Source organism: Odocoileus virginianus, chromosome 12 (assembly GCF_023699985.2).
Source record: "Odocoileus virginianus isolate 20LAN1187 ecotype Illinois chromosome 12, Ovbor_1.2, whole genome shotgun sequence".
NCBI lineage: Eukaryota > Metazoa > Chordata > Mammalia > Artiodactyla > Cervidae > Odocoileus > Odocoileus virginianus.
Genome location: NC_069685.1, coordinates 27,886,655 through 27,902,684, shown reverse-complemented (window position 1 = coordinate 27,902,684; position 16,030 = coordinate 27,886,655). Strand labels below are relative to the sequence as shown.

Genomic DNA, 16,030 nt, shown 5'->3' with positions numbered 1-16,030 from the left:
TAAAGTGCAGATTATAATGTTTACTCTCAGTTTTGAAAATTTTTATAACAGTAGGAAACATATGGAAAAGTATTTAGAAATATTTTTGCATTTTTGGGTAATACATATTATCCATATACATAGCTCTGTACTAGTCCATTTTAGCAGCATTCAATTTATGTGAGGTAGTAATGTGTACATACAGTAATTTAGCCAACTTCTAGTAAACTCAGTAAACTGTTAATTAGAGCCATTTTACCTCAGATATTCATTAGCTAACTATATTGGGGCTGCCATGGCCTATCCAAATTTTAAATTCTGCAGTTCTGAGTAGCTATGCAGACAAGATTGAAAACTGTTGGGTCTTCCCTACCACTACTGAGATGAGGAAATGTAAATAATAGTTTTTCTCTAGAATAAGGGAGTTGGAAAATGCCAATAATTTTAACATTTTGGTGTTAAGTATATATATATACATATATATATAAATAAACACATTATCTGGCTTATGTTTCTAAAATGAATCATTTATTAGGCCTTGAGAGAAAAAAGTAGTTATTCCTACTACAGGTAGTGAAATCCATTTTGATCTACTGATCTTCTTTATTGCTCAAATATGAGCATTATTCATACACATCCATTAACTTAGGGGTTACTTAGTAAGATCCAAAACTAAAATATGCAAAGTATACTATTAAAAATCATGACTCACAGAAGCTAGGGCAGGATGACAGGCATGGTAGGTGGAAAATTTAAGTCATGATTTTATTTTATAAGGAAAATTTGATAATAACAGAAAATGTATATTTTAGTAAATAAAAAGGAGATACCTTTCAATAAAAATCCCTCTATTTAGGTAAATAATTTCTATGATTTCATTCTATCACAGGTAATTCATACAGAACTCTCCTTATTTCACTGCATAGATCTTCTCTCATTATTTTAATGACACTTCTGCAGTTTGACTTAAGGGTATAACTTCACATTTATAGAGCACTGTCTATTCATTCATGACTTCATGCCATCCCCCAAAAAAGGTCTTATGGAAACAGTTTCTTTTTTTGAGATAAGGAAAACTATGATCCAGAATTTTCATATTTTGCTAGTCACAATTAGACATAGAATTCCCTATTTTATTCAATATATGTTCTTGTTTTTCAACATATACTATTACCTACAACCTGACTTTAGGAAACTGACTCATAGCAGTTGTCAAGAAGAGTCTTAAAAAAGAGAAAGTTCCACACAAGTACTTTCCACACAGTCTTAGCTGGGTTACTCTTGAATCCTTCCATGCCTTACAGAAAAAGCAATGAGTCTTCTGTAAACCACACCCAGGAGTGTGATGGTAAGCACCACCATCCCACACACTAGGCTGAAAGCCCACCGTGGACCCCAGGCAGTGTACACTTGGCTGATGAACACAGGTCCAAGGATCCGTGCTGCACTTCCAGACGCTGTTAACCACCCCATGTACACACCCTGTGGAGGAAGAAGGACACTCATACTCAGGTGTAGTCCTTTTCTCTTGTTGTTTTTAAATTAAATACAAAGTGCCTCTCTCTAAATACCACAAATAATGAATGATAAACTTATTTGATACACTATTTAGGAAAAATAAAAGTAATATAAAAGAAAAAACACTGTCTACTGAAATGATTTATAAACTTACCTTTTAAGGTAACCTTTTAAGTTTTGTGTTTTGTACTTGCTATTTTCCAGACACTACATTAGGTGCTTTATATATATTATTTCCAATGTTCACAAATTTCTATGATTGGTATTATCCCCAATTAGCAAACAAGGAAGCTAAAGCTCAGAAAATTCAAGTAACTTATACAAGAGATTTGAAGCCCTGTCTGACTGACTCCGATGTATTCATTTCCACATCACCACAATGTCACTGCTCCAACTACAATGTCCAAAACTATAGCCCATTCAATCTACACAAGAATGTACAGTGCAGCATTATTTTAAATATCCCCCAATTGTAAATAACCTGTCAAATGTGGATTAATAATTTATGGCACATTTAATAAATGGAATGCTAAGCAGTTGCTTAAAAGAATAAGGCCATCCATATACAGAATAAGATTTTATAATGAGAATAACATCTATTCGCATTGACACAGAAAGTCATGGTATATTAAAGGGAAAAAAATCCAAAAAGTAGAAAAAAGTTTATATACTTGAGATATAATTCATATTATTTAAAAGGCATGAGGGTGGATATATTTGAAAAGGCATAAAAAAAGTCATGAATACAAATGAAGTAAACTATGAAATGGTTAACTATAGTATGATGGGCTAAGGAGATCCTTCCTTTTCTGCTATATACATTTCAAATTATTTGACTTTTCTTACAACTATCATGTATTGCTTTTGTAACTAATATGCATTTATTCCTGATTTTGAAAATGTGAAAATATAACTTTATAGATTAAAAAAATCCAGAAATTAATAAAATGTTTATTATTATCGCTTAAAAACAGTGATAATGAACTTTTTTTTATCTTTGCTTTATTTAAAGAAAAACACTAATTTCTACCTTGAAAATGTAAAACTATCAGTTTACTTTTTTTTAAAGAGGAAGATACTGTTTTCATTTTGTTGCCATTTAAATAACTGCTTCCCAGGTGGTGCTTGTGGTAAAGAACCTGCCTGCCTATGCAGGAGACATTAAGAGCTGCAAGTTCAGTCCCTGAAGCAGAAAAATCCCCTGGAGGAGGACTTGACAACCCACTCCAGTATTCCTCCATGGAGAATCCTATGGACAGAGGGGACTGACAGGCTACACAATCACAGTTGGACATGACTGAAGCGACTTAAGCATGCGTGCACTAAAAAGTCAGAAGTAAAATCTGAAATAACCTAAATGTACAATAATAGGAAAATGAGTAAACGATGGTACATACATAAGATGGAATATGTCTCCATTAAAAAATAATTCCCTAAAATTAAATGTCATGGGAGAATATTTACAGCATAATTTTAAAAAAGAGATTACAAAATAGTATCAAAGATATAGTCCTATTTTTGTGTTAGGCACACACACATGGATAAAGACTCCAAGTGGAAGTATATTTCACAAAACTGTTTGTAGTACTTGTCGCTGATACTTTTCTCCATTTTGCTTCTATATTTAGAATCTAATTTTTAAATAATGAATATGGAAATTCTTATAAGAACAAATGCTAAATAACAAAACTGCGGCATACTTTTCAGACTATTGTGTTTTCATCTCTTAATAACTGTCCCTAGGACCACGTGAAATTAACTCTAGATCCAAATTTGGCTATCAATCTTGGTTGGCTAACTGTTGCCTTGTGAAAACAGGATCAGACTTTATTTTTTGGGCTCCAAAATCACTGCAGATAGTGACTGCAGCCATGAAATTAAAAGATACTTACTCATTGGAAGGAAAGTTATGACCAACCTAGATAGCATATTAAAAAGCAGAGACATTACTTTGCCAACATAGGTCCGTCTAGTCAAGGTTATGGTTTTTCCAGTAGTCATATATGGATGTGAGAGTTGGATTATGAAGAAAGCTGAGCACCGAAGAACTGATGCTTTTGAACTGTGGTGTTGGAGAGGACTCTTGAGAGTCCCTTGGACTGAAAGGAAATCCAACCAGTCCATCCTAAAGGAGATCAGTCCTGGGTGTTCACTGGAAGCACTGATGCTGACGCTGAAACTCCAATACTTTGGCCACCTCATGTGAAGAGTTGACTCGTTGGAAAAGACCCTGATGCTGGGAAGGATTGGGGGGCAGGAGGAGAAGGGGACGACAGAGGATGAGATAGTTGGAAAGCATCACCGACTCGATGGACATGGGTTTGGGTGGACTCCGGGAGTTGGTGGTGGACAGGGAGGCCTGGCGTGCTGCGATTCATGGGGTCGCAGAGAGTCAGACACGACTGAGCAACTGAACTGAACTGAACTGTTGCCTAGTTTAACAATGAGTTTCTGAAAAGTATGCTTCAGGTAATTTTTTCTATGAAAATAACTTAGAGCTCATAATCTGAGTTCAAAACATCCTTAGTTCTAACTTAAAGTACTTTCTGTTAAATTTCAGCTTACAATCTTGTAAGTACTTTATGAAAGCGGTGGGATTTTAAGTTTAAAATGCCGAGTACGATAAAAATCCCCTAAACCAGCTTGTGTAAAAATGAAGAATGGTTGGGAAAAAAAAAATGTGAGTGTTTGCAAGTATACATATACCTCACACAACTGCCAACGTCAGAATAACGGACTCACCTGAGGGTTTGGTCCCAGAATTTTCGAATATAATGTGTAGGACATAACACTGCAGGATGGATAGCCTATGCCAACTAGCACAGCTGATATGAGGAACTGGGCCAGATGGATCATGGGGGTATACAGGCACCATGCTTGTTCAACAGGGCAACCAGTTGGTTCTTCACTGTGATCTTCTCTTGGAGACTTCCAAAGAGTAATAATTACTTCTCCAAATGTGGTATTAGGGATTGAGTTATTATGTAAATCTATGAAAACAAAATTAGTACAGTATATTACTTGTTAATTTTAGATGAATAACAGGTGCTAACATTATAGAATTATGAATGGCTATACCTTTCCACTGTATTTTGGGAAACTGATTTCCCCAAGGTAACAAGACAAAGAAGCCAACCCATATAATGATGAGTCCTCCCAGTAGAAGAGCACGCTCGCCAATCCTGTTAAAGAACAGAAACTCTGTAATTTAAAAATGAAACAGTGTATTAAAATATATAGTTCCACTACCTTTACATTTTTAAAACTATAAACAACTAATATCTTTAAACTTTAAGTGATATATTAATTAAAACAAATACAAACTACAATTTTCCACTAAGAGGAACTAGGACTCCTCTGAAAACTCAATGATTTCAGGTCTGGGACAAAAGAAGTATTAAGATGAACCTTGACATCTTACCATACCAGAAAGAATATAAATTATCAGTGATAGAGGAATTCCCTGGCAGTCCAATGGTTAGAGCTCTGCCTTTCTACCGCAGGGGCACAGGATTGAACCCTGGCTGGGGAACTAAGATCCCACATGCTGTGCAGTGCAGCCAAAAAAAAGGGCTCAGAGCCAATTTGAGGAAGCTGGCCAAAAACATGACATGAATACCAAAAAGAAGAGTAGTGACAATGACTTGAAACACATGAGAATGTTATAATCTATAAATATATACTATATGCAAATAAAATATTCTTGGTAATTTAGAGGATGTTAGGTAATCCACTCATTATTTTAAAAATCAGTTAATGAAAGGAAAGAATTTCTGTCTCTCCTCTAAAAGCTATACCTGAGGATAACCAAATAGTTGGTGATGGAAAGGTTCTCTTCATAGAAAGTATCCTAGCAAATAAATAAAGGAATGAGAGAATTAAAATATCAGCATTTTCCAATGATCTATTAATAAATTAAAGGATTGAGGGAATGGTCAATGGCCACTTATGTCATAAAAAGAGATAAAACTTTACATTTCTTCTGATGTGAGCATATATAGTGGTGTGTGTGTCTGTTAGTTGCTCAGTTTATATACATACAGTGGTGGTGACCTATAAAACATTATTGCCAAAAAACTGAACTCAAATCTCATCAAATTTTGAGAAATAAACACAGGAAAATATTAGAAAAACAAAGAAACCATAGGGAAATATTAAGCCAGATCCAAAATGTGGAGAAATTATAGGGCAAACATCCTGGTTGCTTCAATTTGCAAGGGAGCAAAAGAGAGATGGAGAGAGATGGAAGAGGTGGAAAAGGAGCTTGTGATTTAAAAGAGATTTAAGAAACAGAAGGGCCTGAGTCAAGTGAGTAAGCTGTAAAATAATATAAAACAAAAAAATTTAAAAAAAAATTAAAATAGTGGAGAAAATCTGAATACGTGCTGGATACTTGATGATATTTAGAAATCACTGTTAATTTTTTTAGATGTGATAATGTTTCCATCATCAACTTTTAGAGATACATACTGAAATATTTATGGAACACATGAAGTGATGTCTAACATCAGCTTCAAAATAATCCAGGTGTGGAGGATAGGGAGTGTGCAGTAGGTAGAGGTATAGATGAATCAAGATTATCCAAGGTTATAACTGTTGAAGTTGGGTAATAGATGTTAGACATTCAGGACATGATTCTTTCTACACCTTTGCATATGCTAGAAATTTTCCATAATAAAATGTGAAATACACAAACAAGTCCAAAGGTTCCTGAAATAAAACAAACTCAACACTTCTCATCACCTTCAGAATACCTACAAGGCTTCATATCTCTCCAACCTGATCTCCTCTCATGTGCCATTTCTCTCATTCTGCTCTAGCCAAAATGGCCTTCTTGCTTGTTCCTTAATCACATGAAGGTCAGTCTTCTGAGGCAAGAGTTCCAGGCCACTGAAATGGCTGTTCTCTGACTTCACTGAAGTCTCAACCTGAATGTAAGTTCAGACTGAGCTGCTTTCCTTGAGGAGCCAATCAAAACACTGCCCATGCCACTTTTCATTCTCTTCCTGTGCTCTATTCTTTATACTACTTATTATGACCTGATTTCATACTTGTGTTTACTGACTTTCCATAGAATACAAGCTCTTGGAAGGTATGAAATTGGATAACCCGTAAGAATATCAGCAGGACACTCTATCTTTGTAGCAAGATATAATGCATCTACTATTATTTAACTGAATATGAATCGATGTCTATGTCTATATCTGTATATTGGCCTCTTTCAGTTCAGTTCAGTTCAGTCACTCAGTCATGTCCGACTCTTTGTGACCCCATCAACTGCAGCATGCCAGGCCTCCCTGTCCTTCACCAACTCCCAGAGTTTACTCAGACTCATGTGCACTGAGTCAGTGATGCCATCCAATTATCTCAACCTCTGTCGTCCCCTTCTCCTCCTGCCCTCAATCTTTCCCAGCACCAGGGTCTTTTCAAATGAGTTAGCTCTTCACATCAGGTGGCCAAAGTATTGGAGTTTCAGCTTCAACATTAGTCCTTCCAATGAACACTCAGGACTGATCTCCTTTAGGATGGACTGGTTGGATTTCCTTTCAGTCCAAGGGACTCTCAAGAGTCGTCTCAAACATCACAGTCAAAAGCATCAATTCTTCTCCTCTCAGCTTTCTTTATAGACCAACTCTCACATCCACACATGACTACTGGAAAAACTATAGCCTTGACTAGACGGATCTTTGTCGGCAAAGTAATATCTCTGCTTTTTAATAAGCTGTCTAGGTTGGTCATAACTTTTCTTCCAAGGAGTAAGTGTCTTTTAATTTCATGGCTGCAGTCACCATTCTATCAGATCTAGTCCCTTAAATATATTTCTCACTTCCATTGTATAATTTGGCCTCTTTACTTGGCTCTATAAAGACAGGAATCTTCATAGTATTCCCCATAGCACCCAACCCTATGCACTGATTCAGTATTTGTCAAATGATCTTAGAACTTCATTAAAGTTATATTGTTAAAGTATTCAGGAATAATTAAATTGTGAAAACTGAATTCATCAACTAACATGCCACCACAGACTATATGAATGAACTAAATTTTATACAAGCATTTCCTTACAGTCTACTTTTATAAAATGAGTCTTTTAAAAAGTGTTCTATAATCCATAGAGAACAGACTTATGGACGTAGTGGGGGAAGGAGAGGGTGGGGCAGCAAATTGAGAGAGCAGCAGGGAAACATATACATTACTATATATAAAATAGATAGCTAATGGGAAGTTGCTATATAACACAGGGAGCTCAACCTGGTGCTCTGTGACAACCTAGAGGGGTGGGATGGGGTGGGAGTTGCGAGCGAGGTGCAAGAGGGAGGAGACATATATAAACCTGTGCCTCTTTCCTGTTGATATATGGCAGAAACCAACACAACATTGTAACACAATTATCCTCCAATTAAAAATAAACTTTAAAAATAAAAAAACTAAAAGTGTTCTATGATCAAAGTTGCAATTAACTTTAAGAAATGCTACATTCTTTATTTGTCATGATGATATAGTATATAAACTGAAGATTTAGAAGTTTTAGAGTAAAGGAGTTTGATGATTTTAACCATAATTTTCCAGACTTAACCATTTTTTCTTGTTGTATAACATATATTACCACATAGAAGAACAATATTTTATGAAATATACTCACAGAAATACTTTAAATAAAATATCATATACAAAAGATACATTAGAAGACAATTATTCACTTTACCAAAGAATATTCTACATGGTATAGAAATATGCTCCTTTAATAAATTTTAAATGTTTGCAAACGTTCAAGGACTCAAACTCATACAATAGTAAGAAAAAAGATTGACATTTTACTGATATATTCACTTACATCATTAGCTCTGTTTCATGTTTTATTAAAAAAAAAAAACAGGTGTGAAATAAAAACAAAGACACATAACTTACTTTTTGGAAAGTAATTTTATCCCCATGAAAATAATAACTGCCTCAACTCCAAGAGCAGCAAGTATTATTCCACCATATAATACAGCTTGTTCTCTGGTCCAGGCATACATATCCATTGTTAATGGCGTTACAATGCTAACAGAAACAAAAAATAAATCATTCTCATTTTATTTAAACCTTAGTCATTGTTAAAGTTGAAATAGTAAGCTTTATTAGATACCAACACATTTACGAATTTGTATCCCTTTTGTCAATGACATCAGATCTACATAAACAAAAATTTTAACACATTTTAAGGACATTTTATTGTAACATAATATCACAGTAACACAGGCTACTAAGTTTGGCTGTTTGCATTTTTTATTTTTTAATAGTTATTATAATTATATAAATAACATATCCACACTGCAAAAAGTCTGAAAAACAGGAAAAGAAAACAAACCAAAATACCTACCATTCCAATATAAGAAGTCATGGTTGCATTTTGGTTTAAATTGGTCTGTTTTTAATGAAATAATATTACTATGATTAAGTTATCAGAAACTTATGGGATTGCTTTTTCTCTTCCTCAGTCTCTTTTATATTTAACTTTGAATGCACATATTATTCTCCCTACATCTAAGGCTACTCTTCCTTTATATGACTTTCCGTCTCCTTCCTTGACAATCTTCTTTTCTGACTTTCTATCTCCTTCTGTTAATTGGCTACAAAAAGAATTTTTAAATATTTAAGATAGTCATTCTTTAAAAAAAAATTATTTTTTTTCCCAAAAAAAGAAAGTTTATTTGAGAACAAGAGTGAAAGTTTCTGCAAACATCTGACAAGGTAGACGTGTCTTGATAATAGCCACCATCCATATTTCAGCTCTACCAAAACTGCCACAAATGCGACATATTTTTTTCTAACAAAGATATGGAGGTATGTAAAGGGCTATGACTAAATAGAGTCAAAGGAAAGTTGAGGTCCCATAGCTTATCCCTTAGGCTGATACATGACATAGGACTTAAATAGAACAATCCAGTCTCCTAATGCAGTGGCTCTCAACCTGGCTTCTTATCAGAATGCCAGGGACTCTTGGAAAGAATATCTCCACTATTAGACTATACCCAAGTAAGAGTCTTGGTGGGGCGGGTAGGACCCAGGCACTGGTGGTTATTTAGGCATCCCAGGTGATTCCAATGTGCAGCCAAGGTGGGTGGCCACTGCTCCAGAGGGAGGTAATGACTATCAGCAGGTTCCTTAGCCCATCCGCTCCATTAGGAAGGGGCATCTGCTGGTGTCATGGCCTCTCGGTGAACCTGTTATTTACTCTGCTCTAGAACTCCAGGCATTACCAGTTTGGGGCAGATTTAGAGCCTTTCCATTTGCCTTAGTGATTTTTACAGCAATATTTAACCAGGCAAAAAACATCAAAGAAAGAAAAGTTTGAAAAAGAGAAATTTCCGTAAGGCATGATATGAATAAATAAGTGAAAAAAAAAATCTCAGAAAAAAATCACTTTTTTTGGCCACATGGTATATGGGATTTTAGTTCCCTGACCAGGGTTTGAACCAGCATCCTCTGCATTGGAAGAATGGCATCTTAATCACTGGACCACCAGTAAAGTCCCAGAACATCACCTTCTTTTTTTTAACATCATCATTTTTTATTTTAAAATCAGATGAGCTGCTTTAGAAAACAGTTCAATGGTTTTTCAATAAGCTAAACACAGAATTATCATATTATCCAGTTTTTCCACTTCTGAATATATACCCAAAAGAATTGAAAGCAGGGACTCAGATATTTATATACTAATGTTCATAGTGGCATTCTCTACAATAGGCAAAAGGGGGAAATGACCCAAGTTTCCAATGACAGATGAATGAATAAACAAAACTGGTATACACACAGAATGGAATATTATTGTTATTAAAAGTATAAAATTCTGAAACATGCCATAACATGGAAGGACCTTGAAAACATCATACCAAGTGAAACATGCAAGACAAAACGATAAAGACTGCATGATATCTAGAATAGGAAAATTCATAGAGAAAGAAAGTAGAATAGAGGTAACCAGGGGCTGGGTGAGAAGGAATGGGGACTTACTGATTAATGGGTGTAGTCATGCTTCTGTTTGGGATGATAAAAAGGTTCCGGGGGTGGGTGGTGGTGATGGTTGCACAACACTGTGAATGTATTCAATGTCACTGAATTGTACAATTAAAAATACTTAAAACAGGGACATGCCTGGTGGTAAAGAATTCACCTGCCAATGCAGGGTTTGGGTTTGATTGCCCTGGTCCAGAAAGATTCCACATGCTGTGTGGCAACTAAGCCTGTCACCATATCTACTGAAGGGCCGGCACCTTAGAGCCTGTGCTCCACAACAAGAGAAGTCACCACAACGAGAAGCCTACACACCACAACCAGGGAGTGGCTCTTGCTCACTGTACCTAGAGAAAGCCCGCACAAGATCAAAGACCCATTGCAGCCAAAAAAACAGTAAAATGGTATACCTTAAACAACAAGTACATTATTATATACAAATTTGATCTCAATTAAAAAAAATATAGCAGAAAAGTTCTAAGAATCATAACAGACTAAAAGTTTAATACATGTCCAGTAACATGCGGCTTCCCTGGTGGCTCAGTGGTAAAGAATCAGCCTGTTCAATCCTGGGTTGGGAAAATCCCCCAGAGAAGGAAACAGCAGCCCACTTCAGTGTTCATACCTGGGAAATTCCAAGGACAGAGGAGCCTGGAGGACTACAGTCCATGAGGCCGCAAGAGAGCTGGACATAACCAAGTGACCAAACAACCACCACCATTAACATGGCTCAACATGGATTGATGGGAAAGAAATATACAAGAGAATAAATTATATCCTTAAAATTGAAAAAAAGAAGTTAAAATAAGTTTTATTGATGCTTTCAAACTGTGGTACTGGAGAAGACTCTTGAGAGTCCCTTGGAGAGCAAGCAGATCAAACCAGTCAATCCTAAAGGAAATCAACCTGGAATATGCATTGGAAGAACTGATGTTGAAGCTGAAGCTCTAATACATTGGCCACCTGATGTGAAAAGCCAACTCACTGGAAAAGACCCTGATGCTGGTAAAGATTGAAGGCAGGAGAAGAGAGAAACAGTAAGAGATGGTTGGATGGCATCATCGATTCAATGGACATGAGTTTCAGCAAACTCCGAGAGATAGTGAAGGACAGGGAAGCCTGGCGTGCTATAGTCCGTGGAGCCTCAGAGAGATGACTGAGTGACTGAACAACAATATTTACCATAATAAAATAAATGCCCACAAAATGAGATGAGGTAAAACTTTCATATATCTCAATAATTTTTTAAAACTCAGGTATATCTGGCATAAAATATACCAGCATAAAAATGTTATAATATATTGGTAAATGAATATACCAAGCTGTCAAATGATACTATCACATATTCTATGTTGGCTTAACAGACACACACATACACACAAACCTCAATACTTACAGGTCTATAGAAAAAATTATTAGGGAAATAAAACATACACTGATGTATTAGCAGTGGCTACCTCCAGGGAAAGTAGTGGATATGGAAATACAGTTGCAGTGTTTGTAATATTTTTAACAAGAATGTATTATTTTAATAATATAATGAAAAAGTATTTTAAAAATAAAGCCATATGATAACTTGTGAAGGTCAATAAAGCCTACACAAGGCAGATATACTAGCTTTTTTCAGGATTAGGGCTGAAATAGAGTTAAAATTTCTAGACTGAATCCAATATACATAAGTCGGGAGCTATATAGCTTAAAGTAAATTAATACAGTTCTATAACTATATTTATCATAAAACTCAAAGGAAAGGAAGAATAGTGAAACAGACTCACTAAAAGGCAGTAAGTTTATCGGCAGAGAATTAACTACAGTCAAGTTAAATGCAAATAATTTATACTTGCTTTTTTACATCATAAGAAAAATATGCCTTACATAAGGTTTTTGAGAATATCTATAAGCCTGATTAATACTGCATTAAGAAATATGGGCTATTTATACAATCTGATTTATATGAAAATAGAAAAAAACTTACGTTTCAAAAAGGGCAAAGATAAACAGAATCACAAAAAACAGAACATTGGTGGCCACAACAGCAACTTGATCAATATTTCCTTGGGGGACTTGAACTTCATCTGTACTTGCTACAGTAAACAAAAGAAAAATTATATTACTTACACATTTAATTTTCTCATGACACTAAAATAATGTAAAAATTACACATAGTAAATTCAATGACTAAACATTTAAAATGGTTTTTAGGCTTCAAAATAGTTTAAAAGTAACAGAATTTACATGATAGAAATAATTTTTAAATGGCATTAAAAATTAAAGTGAATTTTCTTTCCAGGACATACACTTCAATTCTGTTATCTACAGGAAATACTGAGATTTTCTATTTGGCATCTCTCAGAAAGAGAACTGTATGTCCATAGAATTCTATAAAATCATCTCATGCAAAGTACATTTCAGTTGCAATTTTTTTTCTACCTTACTGAAATTTTAAATTTACAAGGATTTCATGAAGACCTCAAACAGTTTACTAAATCAGTTCTCAGTTCTATGATTCACTTTAATGGATATATTTTAAATTTCAGTGAATTAGTATTAGTAAATATTGTTGCATCTTTTACCACAATTTTTTAAAGTCTTCACATTACCATTTATATTTTTTGCAAAGAACTACCAAGATTTGATGGCGGTTTCATAAATTAGGAAGGCAAATGAGTTCAGATATTCACTGATCTTGAACTATTAAGTTAAGCAACAAACTCAACATAAGCTGTATCTGATGTAATTGAGAAATATGAAGTTAAATACAAGTATTTATATATGTCCATCAGGCTTTTTTAATAATGTACCTACTTACTCAGAGTAAACTAGGTAAATAACACAAGAATGTATTCACTTACGCTATCTTTGAAGTATATGCACAGCAGAAGTAGGAGCAGGGGGTGACTTTCCTAAGACAGAGCAAATATCTATAATTTTTTTCATAGTAGTGCCTGCCTTTGTATCTCAGGATTCCTGAGAAGGAGTTTCTTCTCCAATAACAGTCTGTTATACTTGTGAGCAATTAAGCACCTTGAACACTCAACACAGGGTTATAACCTCCCTTTTACACAAAGAAAACCAGTCATCTTTGCCCAGTTCCTTTTCTGGGGTAGATTCTGGTCCCTGTGGGCCTCAAATTATTTGGATAGACCTCCCTGATTCTCAATTACCACCTAAGCCAGTCTTTAACAACATTGCCCCAAATTAGAGCCCCAAATTAGACTATAGTTTATTTATGGGTGGTTAGTTTTCCACAGCATCCAACCAGTGTTAGCTTTAGAGACTCGGAAATGATGCATCCTAAACTGTGGGAATTAACTAGGTATCATAATTACAAGAATTTTAAGAAAACACCACACTAACATATAGATTAAAAAACTGTGTAACTGGAAATTAAAACTGATCCCATGATAACACCTTTAATAAGAGGAACAAACCTGATATATTTCACCTAAACATTTACTGAAATTTAAAAATGATCTGTTTTATAAAAATTATTTTGAAGGTCCCAGAAATCTTATGAAACATAATAGATCACTCCTTTTAAAACTCTCATTTGTGTTTCAGAGCAGTGCTGTCCAGCAGAATCCTGACATGATGGAAATATCCTTTCTCTGTGCTGTCCAATACAGTCGGCCACTAGTCACATATACCCATCAACTGAGCACTTGAAATGTGCTAGTGTGGGATTTCCCTGGCAGGCCAGAGGTCAGGACTCAGTGCTTTCATGGTGGTGGCCTGGGTTCAATCCCGGTTTAATATCCTACAAGTCACAGAGCACTGCAAACAAACAAACACAAACAAAACAAAATCCGAAATGTAGATAGTGAGATAGTGAAAATAAGAAATTTCTTTTTAAGATTACTCTTCATTATTATTATTTTGGCCTCACTGTGCGGCTTGAGGAATCTTAGTTCCCTGACAAGAATCAAACCCAGGACTCTGGCAGTGAGAGTGCCAAGTCCCGACCACCGGACTGCCAGGGAATTCCCAGGAATTTCTTAAATGTAACTAAGTTTAAGGAGTGAAATTTGACCAGTGACTACCATGCTGGACAGTGTAGCTGTAGGTCTTTGCTACTCAAAGTGTGGTTCGAAGATCAGCAGCATCAGCTCACATGGTAACTTGTTATGAATGTAGATTCTCCCTACTTAGGCCTCACCCCAGGCCTACTGAAACAGTCTGCGTTCTAACACGGTTCCCAGGTGCTTTCTAAGCATATTAAAGTCAATAAAGCAAGGATCCATGTATGGTTATCTCCTTCAACTTGTGAAAGATTTTGCTTCTTGTGTATCTTCCCTATCTCAGCCCCCAACTACACCCTTTTTAACTTGCTCCTTCTCTTTATCTGATAGGTCCTTTAAGCTAGCATCCGATTTTACACCCGTTCCAAAAAGTAGCTTATTCCCACTGCTGGTACTCCTTCACCATGCATTCTTTTGAAAAATTTCAAATGTATTCTTATCCATCTATGCCCTACATTCAATAATATTTTGCCACACTTGATCCATTTATCCCTTCCTTTCCTCCTTTCTCTTTCTCTTTTTTGCTATAGCGGTTTTCACTGGATGACTCCCAAATTTCTATCTCTAGGTTTGATTTTTACCATCAAAATTACAAATGCCTCTGGAATTTTTTAGTTGTTCCTAGAGTAGCATTGTATTTGGCTTGATCCAAAACTGAAATCATTTAATCTTTTCAGCCAATGTCCCTTCTGAAATTCTTCTTCTCTCATTCTTTCAACTGTCTGGAATCAAACCCTAGCAGACATCAACAACCTCCTCCATAGCTTAGTATTCCCTATCCAGCCTGTCAAGAATCTTGATTTTCTTTCTTCTTTGAAAGCTCATATCTATCACTTCTCCATTCTCAGTTACTGCTGTAGTTCAGGTCCTCACATATCTGGATTAGTCTCACTTGGAATCTGACTATAGTCATACTTATCCTTTGTTCAAAATTTGCTATAGCTTCTTATCACTCTGCTCTCCACCGAACTACTTTTAACTTTACCTTCCAGCAGTTTTGCTGTGAAAATTAAATAAAATGCCTATCAAAGAACTCAGTAAAATAATGCCGTCTTTTCCAAAGCTTTATAAACACCTTGAGGGCAAGGACTAAACTGCATTTTTTTGCACGAAGGAAGGGACACTCCCCAAGGAGGGTATAACTAGAAGTACTTAAATAATGGTTTATTTAGTAAACTATACATACTTACCAGACTGGGTACCTATTTATGGGCCAGAGAAAGATCTATAGGATGAAAAAGTGCATTTGTGGAGTATACCGAAAGAATAAAAATGCAGAAGAGAAACCATACTTACACCAATGATTAAGTGAACAAAGAAATACTTGAATCAGAAAGACACATTTGGTAGCAAAACTACTGAATTCATTCCAAAGATCTCAAGGATTTTAGGATATTGGCTCTTGGAAAACAAGATGAAGTAATTTTTAGCAATTGTTTTACCCTGCCAGCTGTGTGCACCAAATCACTGATACAGGTATGCCTCTATAAAAATAATAAATTAGGTAAATTTCAACC

At 35.4% G+C, this 16,030-nt stretch overlaps 1 protein-coding gene across 4 annotated transcripts in view; it reads right to left on the bottom strand.

The window, feature by feature from the left end:
* MFSD8 (major facilitator superfamily domain containing 8) overlaps nt 1-16,030 on the bottom strand; it is a 37,244-nt gene continuing 21,214 nt past the window's right edge. For all 4 annotated transcript variants that reach the window (XM_070474862.1, XM_070474864.1, XM_070474863.1 and 1 more), the window contains 5 exons: nt 12,470-12,578; nt 8,407-8,541; nt 4,576-4,679; nt 4,240-4,487; nt 1-1,461 (listed from right to left, as the gene is read on the bottom strand). In XM_070474862.1, coding sequence (XP_070330963.1) covers nt 1,255-1,461; nt 4,240-4,487; nt 4,576-4,679; nt 8,407-8,541; nt 12,470-12,578 — 803 coding nt within the window. In that variant the 3' untranslated portion in view covers nt 1-1,254. The remainder of the gene's footprint in view (nt 1,462-4,239; nt 4,488-4,575; nt 4,680-8,406; nt 8,542-12,469; nt 12,579-16,030) is intronic.